The sequence below is a fragment of the Macrotis lagotis genome, chromosome 1 (genome assembly GCF_037893015.1).
Source record: "Macrotis lagotis isolate mMagLag1 chromosome 1, bilby.v1.9.chrom.fasta, whole genome shotgun sequence".
NCBI classification, from domain to species: Eukaryota; Metazoa; Chordata; class Mammalia; order Peramelemorphia; family Peramelidae; genus Macrotis; species Macrotis lagotis.
The window spans coordinates 442,709,847-442,734,924 of record NC_133658.1 but is presented as its reverse complement, the minus strand read 5'-3'; the positions used below and the strand labels follow the sequence as shown (position 1 = coordinate 442,734,924).

Genomic DNA, 25,078 nt, shown 5'->3' with positions numbered 1-25,078 from the left:
TGAAATAATCAATTTTCTTTCATTTCTAAATTATAATTTAAATGTCTTGTAAATATTTTGATGAGCTAATGAGGTACTAGAAAACTCTGTAAGTTTAAGGAAAAAAAAGTAACAAAGATCAGTAATTCCTTAAATGTGGCCTTTAAAATGAGTAAGGTTGTCAATTTAAAGTTGTCATTTGAATTTTAAGAACTATTTTATTAGTCATGTGATATGTTCAGAAGAGATTCATTATAATAGCAATTCAGGGAAGTACTAAAATTTACAAAAACTTAGGAAACAGTACAAGAACAATTAGAATAAAACTCTTGTGAACTTAAATAACATCACATTTTAGAATTTGAAAAGGAAATGCTTTTGCTAAGATTGAATTTTGGGGGTATTAATCTGATAAATTGGTTTTAATTTTAGTGTGGAAGAACAGTACTTAAAACTACACTTAAAGTTAGGATAAGTTTATTACAGGAGACATTTTTATTAGTATAAAGCAGAACAAGGAAACTTTAGAACATCCTCAGAAAAATATAAAAGTGAGTTGAAATTGGAGTTCATTTATCCTTCTGTTGTTTACTGCTTTTAAACAACCCACATGAGGGCACCAAGCAAGACATAAGTGGGACTCCTATTTGAAGGTCAATACCAAAGTGCTTGAACCCCATTCCACCTCCCCAAAAAACAACAAACCCAAACCAACTCCATTTGATCCATAAAGCAACTGAAGGCAAGTGAAATTTAATGATATCACTGCAATTTAAATCGTTTTGGTAAATTATAATACAGTACAACTTATGTTAAAATAATTTATTTGATGAAAATAAGTTCAAATTGTATAAATAAGGTAATAATATATGTTAGGGAAAGACTTATTGAAGATGAAATTAAATGAGAATAAAAAATAGGAATAGAAACAAATTAGGTTCATGCATACTTAATACAGGGTATTCAGATTACAAAAGATCAAATTAAAATGAGTATATTTTTTATAAAATTATAAAATAATAAAATTTTGATAGGGAAAGTAGAAACTGCAAAATACTTTAGAATAAAGAAACATTTTATAGGATGAAATGTTAAACAATGTTTTTAAACTTCTTATCATTTGGAAGTTTACAGAGTTATAAAACAATGATTTAAGATCTTTATTAAATTATCTGATTTTGGGGGGGTGACTCAAAGATATAAAAAAACAGACTAGGAGTGTCACCAATAATTCTTTTTAATATAAGACAACCAAAAACAATGTACCCTTGTAAAATATTGAGATTTAAGTGCTGTCAATACTAATTACAAATTACCTATAATAAATAATATTAGTTATAAATCATAATTTAAAACTTCATTATAGTGAATTACAGTTTAATTAGTCCTTGTAAGTACAGAGTAGATAATAAATATTTACCTTTATCTCCTAGGGTTACTGGGAGAAACAGATAGTTGTGAATAGATAAAATCTGTGAATGATAGTTGTGAATTGATGAAATTTAAGAATAGTTGAAATAGTTGAAATGAATTAAAGCTGAAATGAGATTTTGAGGTTCCATATAAGAAAAATAACAAGAATCTAGTTATAGGCTATAATTAGTGAAATTTTCCTATTTGAGGAAGAGACCTTTGGAACTTTAAATTTGTTTCTGTTCTAAGTCTTCAATCCAGACATAAGTGTCTAACCCCTCACAAGTCTGCTGGTTTATCATTCAGGAGAAATACCATGTGTCCCTGCAGTCTCAGGACTGACACCAAATCCACAGAAGTCCCTGAGAAGGTAGAGAGAATGACTAAGTGAAGGTGAAAGTAGGATTTGATAGACTTATTCCTTATATTGGTAAATAAGACATTTTCCCACCTGATTCATTCTGAGCCTGACTTAGAATCCTGTCATACTGTCTTTGACTCATATCTAAAATCAAATAGAACTAATACTGCTATGCCCCTGCCTTTCTTCTCCCATAGCAAATTCCATTGATATGGGCAAGTGTAAAAAGAAAGATGAATACTATTGGTGATTTCTGATTAATTATAGTACTACTTGTAGTACTTTGAATTGTCATTTGAACCACAAATTAATAGAAACCATAATATCTTTTCTATAGCTTAATATAGTATACTCATAAAGTAAATTGATAAGAAATATGACACAATTTACAAAACTGAATTAAGAATCCCAGCCTCCCAGCCCAAGCAGCTCAACTCCTGGCCTTGCAAGATACCCCCAGCCTCTTCTGCCAAAGGCCCCACCCCAACTCCTGGAGCTGGGGGTCTGGGCGCCAGCTGGGGAGCCCCAGGTGACAGCTGCAGGTGAGGGGGGCAGCAGCCAGCGCCCCTGCATCCCAGATCCACGCACACCGGAGCCCCCAGAGCCGCAGACGCCCAGCCCTGACCTGCCCCCGGCCCACTGGAGCCCAGCTTTCCCACTCCTGTATTGGAAGAATGGAGTCCCAGGAGAGCGCCGTCCAGTACAGCAGATGGAATAACAGCCAAGATGAGGTCAGCATGAATGTGTCAGCCACGGAGAGTTCGGGTTGTGAGCGCATCTGTACCAAACTATGCACTGGGAAGATGGGCATTGCCGTGAAGGTGATAAGTGGAATTATTCTTTTCTGGGTCATCTTCATCTTTGTCTATACTACCAGATACTACATCCACAAGTGCAAGTAGCAGAGTCTGCTGGATACCTTCTCCAGGAGACCTCCACTACTCAGAAACCTCTTACTTCTCAGCTTAGATCACCAAGGCTGGCCTCTGGGGGCACATGTACCAATAGATATAGATATGAACACATAGGGATAGATGGGCACATTCTAAGTCTCAGAGAGACAACATTACTAGAGTAACAGACACATACTGAAACAGACACTGGACAGAAGAAGAGACAATCGTACATGGAGACACAGACCCACAGAAAGACAGATATACTAACACCGAAATACATACAAATCTCTCTTCTCCTTTGTCCCAGAATAAAACTCCAGACCAAACCATCCTCATTCAACCCAGAGAGAGATACTATACTCAAATGCTAAAGCCCCAGCACTATATCTCCCATTAATTCCCTCCTTGGTTACCCCTGTGTTCTTATTCACAAAGCAGATAACCTCTCCTTTGGATCACCCCTCCAGGGAGAGTTACTACAATATGTATGGTTCAAATCCCAACTCTTCCGGATATGAATCAGAAAATTAGAAGTCACCAATGACACCAAATAGCTTTGAAGGTCCCCTCCATCTCTAAATTTTTGTTTCTGTGGCAATGATTCAATATGGAATCCTAACAAAGCCCAAAATTTTCCCTTGGTTTCAGCAGGGAAATTTATAACCTTACCCCCCCCCCCAATCTGTTGTTGAAGCTTTAGGTTCCCTCTCTGAACCCACAGGCTTACAGTTGTGCCACTGCCCATTCCTGTTATATTTGTGTGTCTGGTGGGGGGGGGGGGGAGTTGTCTTAGCCTTTCAGCTCTGGAGCCATTGAAAGAGGTTTTAATTTTAAAGTTATTCCTTTGCTCCCTCCCCTGGACTTGCCCTTGATTGCTGCACTATGCCCAGGGAATTAGATCCCCTGACCTTCCCTGAAGGGGAAAAAACCCCAGTGAATTTAAATTGGGGATCTTATGTTTCTAAAGGCCCCTAGTCATAGATGTCACAAAGCCTCTTGAAGCCAGGAGAAAACAGTCCCCATTTTGATCCATGACCTTACCCAAGAAGCAGAGGCTGAGCCATGGAAGACTGAGGTGTTCTGAGGGTTGAGCCCCCAGCCTTCTCCCTCCACCCCACCCCTTCTCGTGCCTTTCCAAAGAGGCAGAATATAATGGAAAAGAAGAAAAAAAAGCTAGACTGGAAGGATTCTAATAAATAGCCACTTTCCTGTGGTGTGACCTCAAAAAAAAAAACTGAATTAAGAATTTTACATTATAAATGTAAATGTAAAATTAGTCAAAAGATCTAAAAATATTAAGAAAGACAAGACTCATTTTCCAATTTAGATACCCATAATGTAATAATTGAAATTCTCTAAAGTTTCAGGTATTTTTCACAAAATGATTCTTCTTCTAGCACTATTTTATATTTAGTTTGTATTTAGCCTTTGAACCTGAGAAGCAGGTCTAGAAGGAAGAAGCTGCTTTAGAGGTCACCTAAGAATATGGCTTATTGCAACAATATATAAATTACAAGCCAGGCTGGGGCTTAAGTTCACAATAGAAATTTGAACTTTTTTTCATCTACATTATGGATATGTGATCCTTAATAACTAAATCCAGGGGGCAGCTAGGTGAAACAGTGGATAGAATACCAGCCCTGGAGTCAGGAGTACCTGAGTTCAAATCTGGCCTCAGACACAGCCTTTGGCAAGCAATTTAACCCCATTGCCTTGGCCAAAAAACAAAACTAAATACACCAAAAGTTAGGAAGCTAAAATTACTGGAAATTTCCATTAGACCTCATGAGACTGTAACTGATATTATTTTATCAAGTCAATGATCCATGATGTCTTTAACTTGTATGGGATTGACATCCATAAACTAAAAATAGAATTCAAATGGGGAAAGCTAAAAGAATGACTCAGTATGGGCTGAGATAAAAGTTTCCTAACTCAACTTCCCCATATGACATCTCCTCTTGAATGGAAAATATTCTGTTTTTTAAGTTTGGTTCAATAAAATTGGTTATCTATATGACTAGCCTAGAACTGACATGAAGCTAGGGAATCATTTTTCCCTTACTATATAATGTCCCTATTTTCTTCTATGGCAAGTTTCTATAATCATGACAGATTATCAGTATAAATGCAATATTAAATCCTTATTTCATAGGTCAGTACTAAGCACATTTGATTTAGGTATGACATTTGAGCAAATTTAGCCTAAAATTTTAGTCCTTCCTAAAATTAATATGAGAATAATTGGATAATTGGTGTTAGCAAGTCTCCTGACTAACTTTAAATTTGGCCATAGACATTAGCTATATGACCCTTGGTAAGCCACTCAACCCTATTTTTCTTTGGTTATCATATCTCATCTGAAAATGAACAGGAGAAGGAAATGGCAAGCTATTCCAGTAACCTTGCCAAGGAAAACCCAAATGGGTTACAAAAGTTGGATGTGACTTAAAAAAATGACTGACAACATAAAATTAAAATAAGTTGATCTAAAAAACTAGAAATGGAGAGACAACTTAAGGATAATGTTTCCCAAATGAACATGATGAGTAAAAAAACCTGAAAAAAAGTAAATAATATAAAAATTGCTGATAAGTCTCTGGACTGTCAATCAAAGGAATCATCAGATGGCCTTCAGAAAAATATAATAATGGTGCAAATTGCATGAAACACTGTGGTTAAATTTAACAAATTCCAGTCACAAAAAATAAATTCTCCAAGTGTCATGGAAAAAATCCTTCAAATACACTGAAAAGAAAATTCAAATAATGAATAGTTCTGTAAGAACTATTCTAACCACAGGTGAGAAGGCAACAATATATTCCAAAGAATATGCAAACAATATTGACACCTTACAAACCTAGGTCTACTTATCAGTGGAAAAAATGGATCTTAATAAAAGATATAAAAGTGCTTTATACTTAAAAAAAACCACAACAAGAAAGGGAAACATAAGAAAGTAAACAAATGAAACAATTAAGCCGGGTACTAACAAAATAAATTATCCTGCTGGGGGCAGGGAAACACCTCTGGAGATAAAACAACAATAGAATAAGAAAAAACATTTAGAGGTGATTTTCTAAAAGTATACAAGGAAATAAAGGTGAAAATGAATTATTAAATCAAAAAAGATAAACTAATGAAACAAATCTGAAACATCATGGACTAAACCTTATAACACTGGCCTAAGAAATCTCTTCCCTAACCATTCAGTTCCTCAATCTACTCACTTCTCATGAGGTACTTCTTCATCCCACCTCAATTACACACAGTCATGTTTTTCATGTTATTCTGATTTCTTTATCTGACTGTAATCATTGCCTTTTCATGTCTACTTCTTCCATCCCTTACAAAGCCCTATTTCAATCCCTCGAGCCCTCAATTCTTCCTAGCCCTTCTCCCTTGACCTAGCCAAGCTACTTTCTTCTTGCCTTCTTGACTGATTGGGGGGGGGGGGGCAATTCACTTCTGCATTGTTCTTTCTAGAATCCCCAGTGCCCTTAATCGTATGCCCAGAAAGACTGGGCTCCCATCATTTGTCCTCTTTCACTTTCATCCACATGTTGCTGATTGATGTTGGAGAAAATCATTTTGACTAGTCCACTACAAATTTGTTATACAAACTCAACTGGGTCCTCACTACTGCTAAGCAGTCCTACTATCCTTCTCTTAACAACTCACTACTCCACACTCCATAATAACTCTTGCAAACTTTTCCTCAAACTCCCACCTTCCTCTACTCTATCTTCTGAGAGCCTTGCTTCATATTTTACAGAAAAAGATGAAGTAACTTGTTGTAAACTCCTTCTTCTCCCTTTCTCATCTCATAGCACTCATATGCCTCTGCCACTATTTCACAGTTTTCCTACATGATGAAGAGGCCTCACTCCATACCTTACCCCTCTACTTCTTCAAATGATCCTGTTTCATCTCATTTCCTTCAGAAGATTGCCTCTTCTGTCATGTCCTTGCTTGAACACATGTCCTACTGACTGCAGACATCTCCATTATCCTCTATTTCTTCCTCCCTTTGAAACTCCTTGGAAAAATGATCATTTATAATAGGTGTTCTCTCATCTTAGACCCTTACAATTTAGCCTCTGTTATTATCATTTCACCAAAACTCTTTTCCTCTAAAGTTACTAATTATTTCTTAATTACCAAATCTAGTGGCCTTTTCTCAATTCTCATTCTTCTTAACTTTTCTGCTGCCTTTAATGCTATTGATCATTCTACTTCTTACTCTCTTCTTTCTTGGTTTTCGGTTCTCCTCCTATCTATCTGACCTCTTGTTTTCCATCTCTTTTGTTGGATCCTCTTTCAGATCAACTCTCCTATCATAGTTCTTTCCCGGGCCTACTTTTCCTCTTCCTCTATAATACTTCATCTGTTGATTTCATCAGCTCCCTTAGATTTAATTACCATCTCTATGCTCATGATTTTCAAATCTACCTATGCTGCTCCAAAATCTCTGCTGACCTCTGTTCTCCAACTTCCTTTCAGAAATCTTGAATTAACTCTCCAGGAGATTTAATTAATTTAATTTAATTTAATTAAAAAATAGTTGGGATACATTGGAAACAATCTCAGAGGGAAGGTACTAACATCAAGGAGAATTAGGAAAAGTATCTTATAGAAGGATGAGTTTTATTTGAACTTGAAGAAAGTCAGTTTCTCAGGAGAGATATAACATCTAGAGGGAATCTCAGGAAAAATTGAGGGTTTATTTTAGACAGTAAGAAACTGAAAGTGAATGAGAATGGGCACTCTTCTGGAGAAGACAAGATGAAATGAGATAACTTCTGTGATATGTCTTGGTAAGGAAAAGGATCACATTCCACTACCAAGTTGAGTGCATGTAATATAAATTTTAGGTAGACTCAGCAAAGTTTTATGATTTTTTTCCAGCTTAAATCCCAAAATGAAGGTGAGGCAGTAAAGGAAAAGTTTTTTATAGAATATATCTAAGTGGCATAAGAGAAAGGGACAGAAAGAAGAGACTGGTCTAAATTTTTTTCAGTGAAATACATGACAAAATTTTCAGCTGAGGGAATGAGGAGAAAGTCATAGAAGATTTAAGCTGGGATTGAAAGGTTTAGAAAACTGTGATGAGTAATATAGTGAATCAAATAGAGAGGTGAAAAATTATTTCATTGCCAGAGTTTTCAATTAAGATTATACAAGATAAACTTATAAAGGACTCAGCATAATTTTATGATTTTTTTAAGGTCTACAAATTCTAGCAATAGCAATAGGACAAGAGAAAAAAATTAAAGAAATAAAGATAGGCAAAAGATTACAAGTCCTAGAAAATCAGAAAAAATGCCATTTGAAATAATACTTTAAGCCAAGATTCAGGCTACAAAATTTATCCACAAAAATTAATAGACTTTTTATATAACAAAACACAAGTACAATTACAAAAATGGAAATACCATCCAAATAATTCCAAAATGTAAAAAATATTTGGGTATTAATCAACCGAGGCACATAAAATTCTTTTTTTTCGTTTTTGTTTTTTTTGTTTTTGTTTTTGCAAGGCAATGGGGTTAAGTGGCTTGCCCAAGGCCACACAGCTAGGTAATTATTAAGTGTCTGAGACTGGATTTGAACTCAGGTACTCCTGACTCCAGGGCTGGTGCTCTACATAAAATTCTTGTATGCTGTTACAAAGTATTCCTTGAAAAAATAAGGAAAAACTTAAATAGCCGGAGGAATGCTCAGCATTAAAGACTGCAACCTGATTTAAAAAAAAAGGTAATATAGGAAAAGCTAATTTACAGCTTTAATGACATACCAAAACTACAAAATTGCAGAACTCTACAAAATAATAGTAAAATTCATATGAAGAAAAATTTTCCTTAAATATCAGGGAAAAAATTTTAAGAGACAGAGATGAAGGGAGACTTCAAACTATATTATAAAGCCACTATATTATAAAATCATTTCATACTGGTTGAAGAGTAGAGTTATAGATAAATGAAAACTAGACAAGTGAGATTAAGAAATAATGGAACTTGATAAACTTAAAAATAAAAATTACTTCAGAAAAAGTTTTAATATTTAAGGTCTTTCTTCTTATCATATTTCCTTGCTTTTGCTTTTTGTTTATTTGTTTTATACTGCTAGAGCAATTGGAAAACAGTATGGGAATCAGGACAACTATTTTGGACTTCTATTTGGAATGACATATATAAAATGACTAAAATGCCCATACTCTGTGACCAAGAGATTAAACTAGTAGGCATATACCACAAGGAAATATAATAATAAGAAAGCCCTTAAATACGCTAAAAATATTAGAAGATTTTATGCCATATTCCACAATAAATCCAAAACATATATATTACCTTAATATTGAAAATAATACTATTTAAAAAATTAGAAAAGAAACAGATTATTTGTCACATATGGGCTTAAGGATAGAAAATATTTTCTTAACCAAATAATGCTTAGAGGCAATTTTAAAAGATAACTGATTATACAAAACTGAAAAGCTTCATAAATAAAATTAATTCATAAGGATGAGAAGACCACAATAAAATGGAAAAAACTCTTTGTGTCAAAATTTTCAGAATTTGATATACGAGACAGATAACCAATATGTATATAGCTACATATTTCTATTTATATTTGCTTAATTATAATATGCAAGTTTATAAATATAATATACACACATATATACATATATGCATATATAAATATATACATTAAAAACAACAACCGTTCTCCAAAGTGATCAAAGGACAGGAACAAATGTTTTTCAGAAGAACTTCAAACTATTAAAAACCATATTAAGGAATATGCCAAATTAAAGATAATAAAAGAAACATAAATCAAAACCATCCTGAACTTTGACATCATACAGCAAGCTGACAAATTTGAGAAAGGATATGTATAGTCCACATTAGTGTGGTTATTAAAAGATAAGCAAACTTGTGTATCATTATTGGAGCTGTGAATCAGTACAACTTCTTTGGAATTCAATTTGAAATTACAAATAAAATGGCTAATATATCCATACTCTAGGTCACAACCTAGAGATTAAAGTACTAGACATATACCTGAAGGAAATATGATAAGAAGAAAGACCTTAAATAAACTAAAATATTTATAGCATTGTTTTCTGTATTTTCAAAGTACTAGAGATAAAAATGAATGCTGATAAACTCAGAAATGGATAAATAAATTGTGCTACAAGAATGAAAAGAAATATATTGTGTATTATTTAAGTGAACTATGTGTTAGGTATTGTATTAAGTGATGAAGAATTTTTAAAATGACAAAAACAGTCCCAGTTTTGTATTAGGGCTGGTTTCAGAAGAAAGGCACTTAAATTATGGAGGACTGGGGAAGCGTCTTGTAGAAGGTAGAATTTAGCTGAAACTTGAAAGAAGACAAGTAAACCAAGAGGAAATGATAAGGAGAGAGAACATTCAAGGCAGGGAGGTCAACAAGAGAAAATGGAATGTTTTGTTTGAGTATTAGCAAAGAGGAAAGTGTTACTAGATCACAGAATATGTAAAGGAGGTGAGGTGAAAGATGATTGAAAAGGTAGGAAAGCAGCAGGTTAAAAAGGGCTTTGATCCTGGAAATAATAAGGAGCCACCTGAGTTTACTGGATGGAGGAAAAGGGGATATTATGGTCAGACCTAGACTTTAGGAAGATTAATCTGAAAGCTGAGTACAGTGGGAACTGGAGTGAAACAAGACTTTTGACAGGCAGTCCCACCAACAATTTATTGCAATATTCCAAGGGTGAGGTGATGAGGCCTACACAAGGGTGGTTGAAATTTCAGAGAAGATAAGAGTAAGAGTGAGGTAGTGGCAGAAGGCTGTGTGTCTGGGAGCATGTTGATACTCAGAACAGGGATAAGCAATGTTTAATAGATTTGGAGGGAAAAATAATGAGCTCTTTTTTGGATATTCTGAGTTTTTCAAATCTGTAGGACATTCAACTTGAGATGACCAATAGGCAAAAAGTGTTAAGAGACTAGTATTTAGGATAGTAGCTATATGTACAAATAGATCTGATGGTAATTTATAGAGACAATAATTGATTCTATGGGAAATGACTCAGTCATCAAGTGAGATAAGAGAGGAAAAAAAGAATTAGTGATCACAACATGGAGGGAAATTCAGCATGGTTCTCATAAGAGAACCAGGAGATAGTAGTGTCCCCAAACAAAACAAAAAACCCAAGCAACATAAAACTAGAGGTGAAAGAATATCTAGAAGAAGATTATGATCAACAGTGTCAAAGGCTGCAATGAGATTTTTTTTTTTTAAAAAGGATGAAAATTCAGAATAAGCAGTTTGATTTGTAAGGCAGAAAGTATTGAGTAATGATCATGATCCTTTATGATCTTAGGTTTATTACTTCTCAGACAATAAGTACAGTCTGTCACTATATTTTGAACCTTTCATGCCAGAAATTATATTCCACTGAATCAATGTTTGAGAATGCAAGATCATGTCCACATCCTGGTAAGGCTTCAGGTTAGTGGAGGAAAAACAAGTTCATAAGAATTTACCAAATCTTTAGCTCTTACTGTACTTATTATTAGGTAGAAAACTTATGCACATTCTTTGCATATGCATTTTATCTTTTTTTTCTTTAAAAGCTCTGTAATTTTGTAAATGAGCACTAGATAAAATGAACACATAACAATACAATTTCAAGGACATATCTACAACAAGCAATAATCTAAAAGTTCAGTTGAACGTGTGCCCTCCCAGAGATGAACCATACTACCTACCAGTGATGCTGAAGCCATTCTCATAACCTGGTTTTTCTAAAGCAAAAAGCCAGCCAAAGAAGCCTCCAATTGGGGTGAGGGGCAACAGGGCCTGGGCTGCAGGATGAGGGATGTGGCTGATGGCTATATAAACTCTCCCATCATTTCCTACAATGTAGGCATGCAGGTCTACCTCACTGAAGGACACTGGAGTATGTCCTACATGGAGATGGCCACTCACTTTACCATTGATTCGGTGAGGTGCTCCTAGAAGATGGAAAATAGAGTTACTCCCAGTATCCATAGTAATGAGTGACCTAGACTGTGCAGAAAAAAAAAATGAATTCCATATATCATTCTTAAAAACTAAATTCTGAAAGAAAAATCTCTACTTCTTTCTCTATTGACTTATAATTAATTCAATAACCTATTTTGAGGTTCATGTTTCCTTCCCCTTCAACTCTGAGGTTAACTGGTAAATGAAAAGAATGAGAGGAAGAAGTCCAACATAGCTCTGAGTTGATATGTCTACATGTATTCCTTAAGAAATCCTTGCAGAGCTGAAACAAGACTTTACCTTCTAGCAAACAATGCTTTCCGTTTCCATAGTACTTGGACTGGCAGTGGCAGCAGAAGCCAGTGGAATAGTCTGTGCAGAAAGCATGTTGGGAGCACTGTCTGTGCTTCTGTTCACAGGACTCCTTGCTGGCAGCTTCATATGTGAATACCGAAAAGAAAGTATATAATGTGAAAAAGACCAAGTTAAAAAACTAGCTCCTCCAAATTGAATAAAGAAAATCTTACCACAAAATCAGTTATTTGTTTGTTTGAAAAAAAAACACAAAAATACATTTTAGAATGTAACAGAATTCAACCTATAAGAATAAATCTGTTTGCTAGCAAAAAGTAATGCTATCTGAATATAAATGGTTACAACTGCTTAATTCATAAGGCAAAAAAACTTTAGGAAAAAAACTCAATACAATACACATTTTTAAAAAATCTATAAGGCAATAAGTGATAGGCATTGGGGAAGGTAAAAGTAGAATAAGGTATCATTTCTTCCTTCAAAAAACTTACAATCTAGTAGGAGAGATACTAATTATCATATTAAGAAAAGGTCCATTTGTTCTCATGTTTCCCATAAATATATGGTGTAGCTTTTAAAATGTTTTTTCTACATCTTTCTTTCATTATTAATATGTTTATAGTTTTTCCAATACACAATAGCCCTGTATTTCTGAAAATTGATTTTGATATATTGCTATAGTCTCTTTGTTAACTTATTCAATAGCTTTGAATTATTATTATTATTATTTATTATATTATATTTATTATAATTTTTATCCCTCCCTGGTTTAAGTATCAAGTATATACATATTGCAAAATAGAGAACTTGTTAAGAACCCTTCTTTTTTTTTCTATTTATGCAAAAAGTTTATGTATTACTTGAATTAAACAATCTTGGGCTGCTTGATAAAATTCACTGGTAAATCCAACTGATTCTGCATTAGTTCATTTATGGCCTTTTCAATTCATTTTTTTCTGAGACTAGATGATCTAAATGATCAATTTCTTGTTCTTTTCACTAGAATATAAATTGCATTTTTGTAAATATGTATTCATTTAACTTCTTTATAATTTTGCTATCATACCATTGGGCAAAATTTTTCATATAATTTACTTCACCATTTGCTGAGATTTCTTCCTTTTCATTTTCATTTTGTAATTTTTCTCTTTTAGAAATATAATGAGTTAATTGTTTAAAAAACAATTTAAAACTTCTAAAAAAGTTGCAAAAATCATTTTAGCAATTGATTCAATTTATTTTTTCAATTTTGTGTATCTCTTGATTTTCAGAATTTCCATTTTCACATTGAATTGGAATTTTTGATTAACTGGGTTTTTCCCCTAATTTGATTGGTTGCCTGTCAAATTAACTCAATTTGCTCTTTCTTTTGAAGATAGAAAAACTTAATGATACAAAACTTTCCCTAAGAACTGTTTTAGTATTACAAGCATTACATAGTAATGATAAAATTAAAAGTATGATAAATTTATTTAATAAAATTATCTATTATTTCTATGAATGCTTTAGGATCAAATTATTTAAACTCCTTTCAAGTATGAAGCTTTTCTTTAAAGTCCCTTTATTGATTATAATATTTGTCATTAGAATTATTAAAGGAAATGCTTATATTTTTAATCTTTTTTCATTTATGAAATTTTTATGCTCTGAACATGTTTCCCTCTTATAAAGGTGCCATTAATACTGAAAAACATGAATACTAATTCTCATCTAATTCAGAATTTTTGTAGTAAAGTAGTAATAATAATGGTATCAATAGAAGTAGTATAACAGCTAGCATTTATTCAATGCTTTAAAATTTTTAAATATCATCTTATTTTATCTTCACAACAACTCTGAGAGTTAGTTGATATTATTATCTCCATTTTATAGATTAGAAACTGAGGAATATGCTGTTTAAGTGACTTGTCCAGGGTTACATAGCTAATAAATATCTAAGGCTAGATTTCAATTCAGATCTTCCTAACCAAGTCTAGTACTCAAATCTATTGTTTCACTTTTTCTCAATTTCTATTTAGGTTCATAACTTTTGTTTATTTAGCTTGATGGTGGGTTCATCTTGGCTTGAAAAGGAAAACAATGAAGTCCCCAATTAGTAGTTTACAATCTATTTCTCCTTGTAATTTGAATTGCTTTTCTTTTAGATGTTTGATGCTATTCTAGCTGGGAAGCTAGGTGTTGTTGAGAGAGTGCAGGATTTGGAAGAAGATAACTTGATTTCAGAAACTACCTGAGACATTTACAACTCTGGGCAAGTCTCTTATGCACTCTGGGTCTCAGTTTTCCCATCTATAAAATAGTCGTGATAATAATAGCATCCTACTTCACAGGATTATTGTGAGAATAAAATAACATATGGTGAAGACTTTACAATTCATAAAGCACAATATTAACTAAATCCCTTATGTTAGTTATACTTATTATTATGCCACCATTTGGCACATATTTATAAAATTACAGTTTATCTATTTATCTCTTTTAACCATATCTATTTATACAGTTGCCTGTTTTGGAATCATGATTCTATCTACCCATTTCACTTACGAGATTATCTGAAGCATGATATATTTTGCTTTAATCCCTGATTTTAACCCTGTGTAAAGTTTTGTTTCACATATCTTTTTTTTAACTCGCATATTACTTTATTTTGCTTTCCAATTCATTTTACTGTCCACTATTGCTTTTTGGGTAATTTCACCTGTTTTATTTATTTTTGGTACTTTTGAAATCCTTGTGGCTATATTATTTCCTCTCCCCCCTACCTCAAGGCTTTGTTTGAACTTTTTGTGAAGTTCCTTTCTTCTTCATTGTGCTTAGTGTATTCTTCTTTTAATCTATATCTTCAATCTTACAGCTTGATGTGGAACTTTATGCTAACCCCCTCCCATGTTCCTGCATAAGGCTTTGTTTGGTCTTGACCTCAGTATGTTATACTCCTGTTACCGGATTTCACCTTTCTCTGGTTAGCCTAAGATCAAAACACTGGCTGCTTCAGTGTCCCTGGTCAGAGCTTTGCAGTTGGCTGCCTCTGGACATGGCTTCCATTCTTGCTGGACATTTCAGTTCTCCCTAAGGCTTCCCTGGTAGGTTCATATTCTGCATTCTTCCCCAGACTATACCAATCAAGGTGCTGCCATGGTCTTCCATTTGCTTTGGGTTTCCCTGGTTGCACCACTGTATTACACAGGATTAAGTGATGTGCCCAGGTTCAACCATCTATTAAGTATCAGGCCAGATTTGAATTCACAAAAATGAGTCTTCCTAATTCCAGGCCTGGCACTGTTTCACATACATTCATACACATCCCAAGAAGGATATTCATTTTTTTTTAGTTTTTGCACGACAATGGGGTTAAGTGGCTTGCCCAAGGCCACACAGCTAGGTAATTATTAAGTGTCTGAGGCCAGATTTCAACTCAGGTGCTCCTAAATCCAGGGCCAGTGCTCTATCCACTGCACCACCTAGATGCCCCGGATATTCAATTTTTGAATGAAAGAGACAATGTTCAAATGAAAGAGACTATATTCATTAGTCATTCAGCAGACATTCAACAAGGATTTGTATTTAGAATACCTCAAGCTGATTCAGTTGTGTAAAGTTCCCTTCTTCTGAGTTAACCTTAATCTGTCAGCCAAGAATCTCAGCACTTCTTGAGCTTCTCATGTTTGTTTGGTGCTCAGTTAAGCAAAAAGTGATAGCAATACCCTAAGTTATTTAAACTAGACAAGTTTCAAAAATGACTTCAATAACTTTTAAGGAAAAACATGTAAGTTCCATAGGGATTGAAAATTAGGATATTACTCCCACTAGGAAGCAATCAGGGGCTTTTGTGCTAAATGGGTCAGAAAAAAAAGAGTGAGAATGGAACATGAGGCCACAGTGAGCAGAAAGCAGTCATGTGGACTAGCTAAAGGCCCTTGGAGGCCAAATGAGCTGGAAGATAAGAGTTCTAACCAGCTATGAAGTTTAGCATATCCCCATAAGCTGACAACTTTTTGCAGATTTGATGGGACCATCTCCAATTTGTAGCAAGGATGAGGGGGTGGGCTGTTGTGCAATGAAACTGGAATTTGTGATTCTGGCTACCTATGCCACTGTTGTCTGAGTCCTGAAGCTAGGATACTGGGAAAGCAAGAAGTAATTTCCCACTCTAATACAGTCAGCCAGGACTATTGTGAGTTAAGAAACTCTTACAGATCTGGGACAGTTGGGATTATTCTTGTCCACAAATAATTTGGGACCCAATTGTGGGTCCTTTGGTTAAGAGGAATATTCAAATAGTTTTAGGACTTTTTTCAAGGATCTTCAAGGATCCTCTATGCTAACTGTTTTTAATCTTCTTACTGCTAGTTTTTGTCTTTGTGAATTCACTGAGGGACCTGCTTTCACTTAGAACTATTTGAATGTATTTTCAGTAAATGGATTATTTATTTGAAACCTTTGGGCTCCACGTGATTCACTGAAGCTTTTTGTAGAAATACAACTAAGACACCTAGCTTTTTTTATTGTCGTTTAGTAATTCCAATTGGAGTCTTCATGACTCCGTTTGGAATTTTCTTGGCAAAAAAAAAACTAGAGTGGTTTGCTATTTCCTTTTCCAACTCATTTTTACAGAGGAGAAAGCTGAAGCAAATAGGATTAAATGACTTGCCCAAATTCACATACCTAGTAAGTTTCAGAGGCAAAATTTGAATTCACAAAGATGAATCTTTCTAAGTCTAGGTCTAGAACTTTATCTGCTTTATCACCTCACTACTTGGACATCTAGTTTTGGGAATATATTGGGGAAAAAAGTTGGCATTTTTCTTATTTTTTATGTATTTCTATTTCTTAGTTTGCAATAGTTGAATTTCTCTGTTTTCTTAAAAGGAAAAAAGTTCATCATAACTTTTCCTTGTTTGAAACTTTAAGTGGTGATATCTGATTACTCTATGTAGTATGAGCAGTATATCTCATATAAACATGGATTTTATATCTTTAAAATACTATTGTCTAGAAATTTTGTTTAGACCATACCATGATAAGCATCTAAATGTTTTTTCTAAGTTTTAAAGTTTATTTTATTAAATAAATTTGTATTTAAATTATACAAAATAAGAAAAGAAAAATATTGCTATGTACACAGCAAAACATGAATGGATTCAATACAAAATGAATTTCCATTTCAAGAAAACATGTAAAAATGAGTATACATCATTTTCAAAGCTATACAACTTGTTCTTTGTTGTGTACTTTTTATTTTATTTTTTCCTCTTCCTCTCCCTGTCCCAAGAAAGGTTACAGTTAAGCACAGATGCATACACATGCACATACTTATACAGATATCCATAAACATATATATATACTCATATATACTCATATACATATATGTAAAACAGTACTATGCTTACTTTCACTTGTCATCTGTTTCTCTCAAAGTGGATTGCTTTCTATGTCCTTTTTGGGTTCAAATCTTTCCAAGTTTCTCTAAAACTCGTCATTTCTTATACCACAGCAGTATTCCAATTTTCCTTGATAAATTTTTATAATATTGTATATTCTTTTTTAATCATAATTTTCAGATCAGCTATTTTATATTATGAAATGTTTTGCATCCTCTTTTTATTTTTTTATTTATTCTTTTGATATAGCCAAATTCTAGTTTTCAAGGAATTAGTTTCTTCCTTAAGTTTTTGGTTTTTTATTTCAAGTTGGTTGATTTCCTTATCATGATTTTCTTAGGTTGTTCTTAATTTTTTCCTAAGTTTTCCTTGATCTCCCTTATTTGACTTTAAAAGTCTTTTTAAGTTCTTCAAAGAACTCTTTTTATGTTTGGGACCATTTGATGTTTCTCACTGAAAAAGGAATGGCTTGATATATACAGAACGTCCCATCAATTCAATGATCGAAGTCAATTCTTAGGGACCTATTATGGAAAATGGCATCCACTATGCAAAGGCAATATACAAATGAGGAGATCAAAGTGATCCGTAGTCATATGAAAAATTGCTCTAAATCATTACTTATTAGAGAAATGCAAATTAAAGCATCTCTGAGGTACCACTTCATACCTCTCAGACTAGCCAATATGACCAGAAAGGACAATGATCATTGATGGAAGGGTTGTGGGAAATCTGGGTCACTAATACATTGTTGATAGAGCTGTGAACTCATCCAACCTTTCTGGAGAGCAGTCTGGAACTATGCTAATAGAGTAACAAAAAAATGTGCATACCCTTTGATCCAGAAATACCACTACTGGGTCTGTACCCTGAAGAGATGATGAAAAAAGGTAAAAACATCACTGATACAAAAATATTCATAGCAGCCTGTTTGTGGTGGCAAAGAATTGGAAATCAAGTAAATATCCTTCAATTGGGGAATGGATTAACAAACTGTGGTATATGTATGTCATGGAACACTATTGTTCTATTAGAAACCAGGAGGGATGGGAATTCAGAGAAGCCTGGAGGGATTTGCATGAACTGATGCTGAACAAGATGAGCAGAACCAGAAAAACATTGTATACCCTAACAGCAACATGTGGGTGATGATGATCATCCTTGATGGACTTGCTCATTCCATCAGTGCAACACTCAGGGACAATTTGGGGCTGTCTGCGATGGAGAATACCATCTGCATCCAGAGAAAGAACTGTGGAGTTTGAACAAAGACAAAGGACTATTACCTTTAATTTAGAAAAGAAACTGATATCTTATTGTCTGAACTTTCTATCTCTTATACTTTATGTTTCTTCCTTAAGGATATGATTTCTCTCTCATCACATTCAATTTGGATCAATGTATACCATGGAAACAATGTAAAGACTGGAAAATTGTCTTCTGTGGGAGGGAGTAACATTAGGGGAAAAATTGTAAAACTCAAAATAAATAAAATCTTTAAAAAAAAAGAAAGAAAATGACATCCACATCCAAAAAAAAAACAAAAAACAGACAAAAAACAACTATGGAGTTGGAATGTAGAGCAAAGCATACTATGTTCACTTTAAAGTTTCTTTTCTTTCTTTCTCATGTTTTTCCCCCTTTGCTCTAATTTCTCTTTCACATCATAACTAAGATGGAAATATGTTGAACACAATTGTAAATATACAACTTTTATAGATTGTTAGCTGCCAAGGAGAGTAGGGAGGGAAGGGAAGGTGGTAGAAAAATGTGGAACTCATAAACTTGCATATAATTAGAAAAAATAAAATTAATATTAAAGAAAGAAAAAGGAGTGACTTTTTTAGTTTTATTACTTTTCTCTGAATATGAACTCAGATCTTCTCTATCCTCATAGTAGTTATCTATGGTTGGATTCTTTCTCCTTTGCTTATTCTTTTTTATTTGTTTGTTTTAATTTGTTTTTAGCAGCTAACATTTTTCCTTCATTTTCAAAGAAGACCATGGCATCAGGGAAGTGATACCATGACAAGCTAGTCACCAGCCTCACATTCTCCTCCAGAGCCATGTGGGTCTAGTGGCCAGGCATGAATCAGGATTACTAGAGATAGCTCTGGATGTGAGGCAATCAAGGTTAAGTAACTTGCCCAAGGTCACACAGTTAGTGTCAAGTGTCTTAGAACTCTGGCCCCTTTTTTAAAAGCAGCTATTAGTGTAATCAAGTCCTAATCCTGAGATATAGGGAATGATGTGACCCAAACCTCAAATTCTTCTTCCTATTATTTTAATGAGTTCTGTCTTGGGCCTCAACTTTTGGGTCTCTCCTCTACTCCTAAGCCACAACTAGAGATCCAAATTATCTTGTCCTGCAAGTGGTCTTACTCTGTGTGATCCCTTCTATAGCTGCAAACTATAGAGGTACTGTCTGCCATAGAACGGAAACCAGTGTCTCTGCTCTTGTGAAACTTCCTACAGCCAGCCAGGTGCTGCCCCTCTGTTACTGCTCTCAAGTGTGTGCTAACTCCTCTCTCCCCCTCATAGCAGCAGCCCAGTCCAGGACACATCTGGTCAGTATAGCTGTGCCTGGAATCCCTTGACAATGGGAGGTCCTCTAATCTTCTACTTCTTAGCTGCAGACCAAACCCAACTGCACCCTCACAGCACAGTCTGGAAGATCAGTTTCTAAGGTGCAGACTGCCTCCCAAGCCCAGGGCTTATTTTTGATTGCAGAATTGGCCTGGAGGTTTTTGCACCTCACTTAGGGCAAACCTTTTCAGCTCCTTCCCACTTCTCCAACAAGTTAGGTCTTTTGATGAGTCTTCTTGGGTTGTCTAAGAAGCTGCTTTACCCTGACTTTTATTTCTCTCTGCTACTCTACAGTCCCTATGAGGCAATGTTCTGTCTTTTACTGTGGAGGAAATTTGGAGTCAGAAGTTTTCTGACCTACTCCACCATCATTCACTTATTTTTTTCTCCTGTGTAGATGGGTTAACTAAATTCTTTTGAGTGTTTGCAGTATTCTGGAACTTTTCAATATACAAAGGCTTTGATACACTCAGGACAACATCATATGTAATTATAGGATCATTTAGTAGAGCTCAATATACATAGGTAAGCCTTCTTTAACATAACTGTTTCTTGAATCTCTTCCATCATAATAGCAAATACTTTGGTGAGCATGCTCCTCTGTTTTATATGTCTTTTGAATGAGGTGTCTCATTGTTATATATTTCCAAGAATATTTAATAATTTTTTACATAGATGAGACTAGATTGTTGGAAGAGAACTTTCATTGTGGTATTTTACACTCATGAATGAAATGATTTTTTTAAAAAATCAATATACAAGTTCAATGGATTTCTTCTTTCTGGTTCTCTTTTAGTCAAGGATGTGTTGGTTAAGTTATGGTTTCTTTGTTTATGAAAACCTACTTCATCTCTTACCAAAGATGCCCTCAGCAAACATATATTTTATTATAAAATTTTAATACAGATGGAAAAGCCTGCACATAGATTGTTAGCTTCTGGTATTCTCTTGGTCAACTTCTTTAGGATAGTGGGGGGATTCTTTGATATCTTCATTCTTTGGTAACTGATTCATTAATCTCTTCACAACTGTGTTGTTTTCAACATAGATTGCCTCTATTTATTTACACTTAATCCAATCCACTTTCCTTTCCCCAATATTTTCCTCTTTAGTATCATTTCTCTATAAATATGATGATGATAAGAATCCAAGCAAAAGAACTTTTGGTTGATATGGTAACATGAAAGGTCATAAAGTTACTCAGTTCTCTGCTTCCACCCCAGGAAGTATATGAAAATGGCATCAGATAAAGCAATGATAAAGAAAATTGAAGAGAAACAGAAACATGAGCTTTCATCTAATTCAGAACTGTACTCTCACCCCCTACTCCCAATAGTTGAAAGCCAGCAGAATCTCAAGATCAGGATCACATCAGAAAAGCCTACTCAAATGGAAGTATGTGGGCTCCAGGAAAGGAATTGGACTTTCAAGGAAAGTCCATGTGCATTCTGACAAATTAAGCTCGGACCTTCTGAACTAGCTCTAGAGCCCAAGTTCTAGTCATCAGGTATTTTAATACTGCCAGCAGCAGTATTACCATGGGGACTCTTCCATGAAAATCAACCAGTTACAGAAATCATAGAACTTGGCATATTCTCAGATTTTTTTATATAAGGAATTTAAGGAAGCAGAGAGGAAGCCTGAGGACCTTTGCATTTGAACTTTTCTGCACCTCTTTACAGACTCATAGTTTGTATTTAGCTCTGATACAGCTATCATTGTTCCATGATCTTAAAATGCCTTGGAGGGCATTTTATAGCAGAGACTATTAGTGATTTATTTCTCTTTATTTCCTTTCCCTTCTGCCTCTAAGTTGAGAGAAAGAGGATTCTGGTAAATGATCAGTCTCTCTCAGATTCTCTTTTTCTCAGTGAGGCATATGACTGAATGAGGGAAACTATTCTTGCTTCTGTAATTGGAAGCATTTTGCATTAGCTGCTATTATTCCCAAAGAACTATACTAATCAGACTTTTAATCCCTCCCCCACTTTTTTCCCCTGGGCTTGCTGTTGAGTCTCTTACTACTATTATCTCTTGTTTTGTCAAAGAAATTAGTAGAAATGAGTTTATTTTGTGTTTAATGTTATTTGTTATGATAAAGATAGTAAAGAGCAATCTGGATAAACATTTCTTTCATTGGGAGGAAGTAGCTTGCTGAGTGAAGGCTTTTCCTCCAGGACAAGGGTCAGCAAGCAAAAGTTTTCTTTAATCAGCCAAGTCATAAAAGGGGATAGTAATTAATAACCTAAAGTAAATTATATGTCACTAGACCATAGATGTTAGTAACAAAGAACCTAGAACAAAGAAGAAAAGAAGGACTTGCTTTCAAGGACACCCTAAGGTTCTTATTGGACTCCTTCAGCAGCATACTCCCTGCTATACTTGCCTCTTCTTTTCATCAGCTTACTGATGAGTGGAAATATTTATAGGAAGATGTACATCTCTCATCCGATGAAGCACATCATTAATATTTACCTTAGAAAAGCAAAATAAAATTCAACCTTGGAGGGCAGATTTTCAAGAGGGGATTAAAGGAGGAATTAAAATGAAAGAAATTTTAAGAACCAGTGATCAGCATCTTGCTTGTTGAAGAAAGGAGGGGCAGGGAAATAGGAAGAGACCACTTAAATGTGGCTTACTAGTATCTATCAAATTTCTTCTCTATCTTTACCTCCTCCTTTGCAAGAAAGGTAGTATGGAGGGGAAAAAGAAGAGGGAAAAAAAAATGTAAGTTGATATTATGAACAGAAATAAATAAATAAAAATCATAGTGGATGTGAATAGTATGAACTTAATAATAAAAGAATGAATTAGAAAACAGGATCCAACAACATGTTGTTGACTGAAAACTTAGATTTAAATATTCATAGAATTAAAATGTAATTCTACAAAGTAGAATTATTATGCCTCAGGCATATTTAAAAATAAAAAAGGAATATCAATCATAACTACAAATGAGACAACAGTAAAAATTTACATGGTTTAGAAGAAATAAGCAGAGAAACCAGTCTATGCTGAAAGGTGCTATAATGAAATAATCCCAAAACTCAAGGTTACACGGTACAAAGATAAAACAGCTAAGTAATTATTAAGTGTCTGAGGCTCATCAAAGGATTATGAAGATTCTATCACTTCTTAACTATATCAGCTTGTTTAATAGGAAAATGTTGATTATACCAAAACTAGTTTTAAAACATAAAAGCATTATAATTAGCTTTACAATACACTTACCTTCAGAATTGAAATTGCTTTCTTCTTCCATTCCCATAACAAATTTTCCATGTTTCAATGGTGGTGGATTTTCTGGAAAAGGATAATCTGTAAGAACAACTTCCTCAGAATAGGCTGAAAGAATTTCCATTTCTGAAGACATAGTGCCATCATCTGGGAAGGTTTGGATAGTTTCATTTGTAAGAGAGAATGGTGAAGCTTCTGTTAAAAGATCCAGGAACTCCCCCTTGATGTCTGGTGGAGCTGAGTTATTAATTCCTTTTTGCTGAGAAGACTCAAAGTAGTCTTGTGATATCATAAAAATTGCCTCACTTTCTGGTGTTCTTTCTTCAATTTGATGATCTAAGGAGTCAGATTCTGTTTTAGGACTAGGTGCTGTATATAGTAATTTGAATTTTAGCTCTGAGTTCATTGGAGATGATATACCACTCTGGTTTGATTCAGTCTGATCTACTTGACTGTGAGAGCTGGCATTTAAATCAAGTAAAACTTCTGTCTTGTTGTGATTGTTTGATACTAGTTCTTGTCCACTTGATAAGTATTTACTTTCATCAATATTTTCATTATAAAAATCCTCAACATAATCCAATTCATCTTCAGTATAATTACTTTTTAGAACACTGGATTCTGAAACATTAGTAAGAAAATGCTCCAGAGAATGGGCTATGGAAAGGTTTCCTCTGAAGTATGCAGGTTCAATATTTTCTAGCTGGAATGTGCTGCCAATGTGAAAAGCCCATACTCCAGGGATGCCCAGGTTACTTATTCTAAATAAAAAAAATGAACAATTAGGTGAAGCTATCGATTTTAATTTATATTTTTAAATATTCTTTTAAATATTCACCTTGCTTTAAAACAAAATTCAGTGTTTTGCTCTAGATCAGCAGATCAAAACAATAGTTTTAAGTGGTTTTAAAATGAGATGAACTAAGCAAATATGATAATGAAAGGGAATATACCACAAATCTCTTAACATCTCTTCAGAGATTCTGTATGCATATAGAACCCAAAAAATTTAGTTGAAAAGTCTAGTGAATAATTGATTATTTTTCAAGCAGATTTTTTTGCTTATCATCAGGACAGCAAAACTCTGGAAACAACCTAACTCCATAAGGGCAAGAATTATGTCTTATTTATGTTGGTACCTTTCCAGTAAAACAAAAAAAAAAAGGCCTTGAATTCGTTTTATGAAGACCTGGGATTAAATCTCAGTTCTACTATTCATTATATTAACCAAGTCATTAACTTATTTGTAAAATGAGGAGATTGGACTGGGTAGTCTCTAAATTACTTCCTAGTTCTAAACCCATGATTCACCTATGAACTCTCAGTAAATAATTATTGAATAATATTTGTCCTTCATATTCGAAGAAGACCACATCAGTGAGGTGATGCTGTGTCAAGCACATAAATTGGATTTTAGTGAGAATCTGCTCTGCTAAGTCACCAGGCTCACTTTCTCCTTCAGAGCCATCTGGGTCCAGTGGCCAGATATGAATCAGGTTGACTAGAGATACAGGGTGAACAGGATTAAGTGACTTGCCCAAAGTCACACAGCTAGTAAGAATCAAGTTTCTGAGGCCGAATTTGAATCCAAGGCCAGTACTCTATCCACTGTGTCATTTAGCTGCATATCATTTAATATCATTGATTATCATTTAGTCACATGAATAAATAATTTACTTTTCAATTGGATTTTTGCATAATTGGGTAAGTTAATGCTTATAAATTTCTAACAAAGGTTAAAAAAGAGTAATAAATGATAATATGGAAAAAGAACTTCCTCAAAATAGATTGAAATATTTCTGAAGATAAATTTCTATCATCTGGGTAAGCTTAGAGAGTTTCAATTAAGGATATAAAGTAAAGCTTTCAAGCTAATTTTTACCATAGAAAAACCCATA

The 25,078-nt window shown here is 34.2% G+C and overlaps 1 protein-coding gene and 1 pseudogene across 1 annotated transcript in view; one reads left to right on the top strand and one right to left on the bottom strand.

Moving 5' to 3' along the window:
* The window catches only part of NID2 (nidogen 2), a 141,980-nt gene that overhangs the window by 101,491 nt on the left and 15,411 nt on the right, over window positions 1–25,078 (bottom strand). Inside the window, exons 4-6 of the mRNA XM_074213350.1 lie at window positions 23,177–23,950; window positions 11,965–12,116; window positions 11,409–11,654 (exon numbers count right to left, since the gene is read on the bottom strand). Of these exons, the coding sequence (XP_074069451.1) occupies window positions 11,409–11,654; window positions 11,965–12,116; window positions 23,177–23,950 (1,172 nt within the window). The remainder of the gene's footprint in view (window positions 1–11,408; window positions 11,655–11,964; window positions 12,117–23,176; window positions 23,951–25,078) is intronic.
* LOC141506520 (small integral membrane protein 1 pseudogene) lies at window positions 2,378–2,785 on the top strand (annotated as a pseudogene).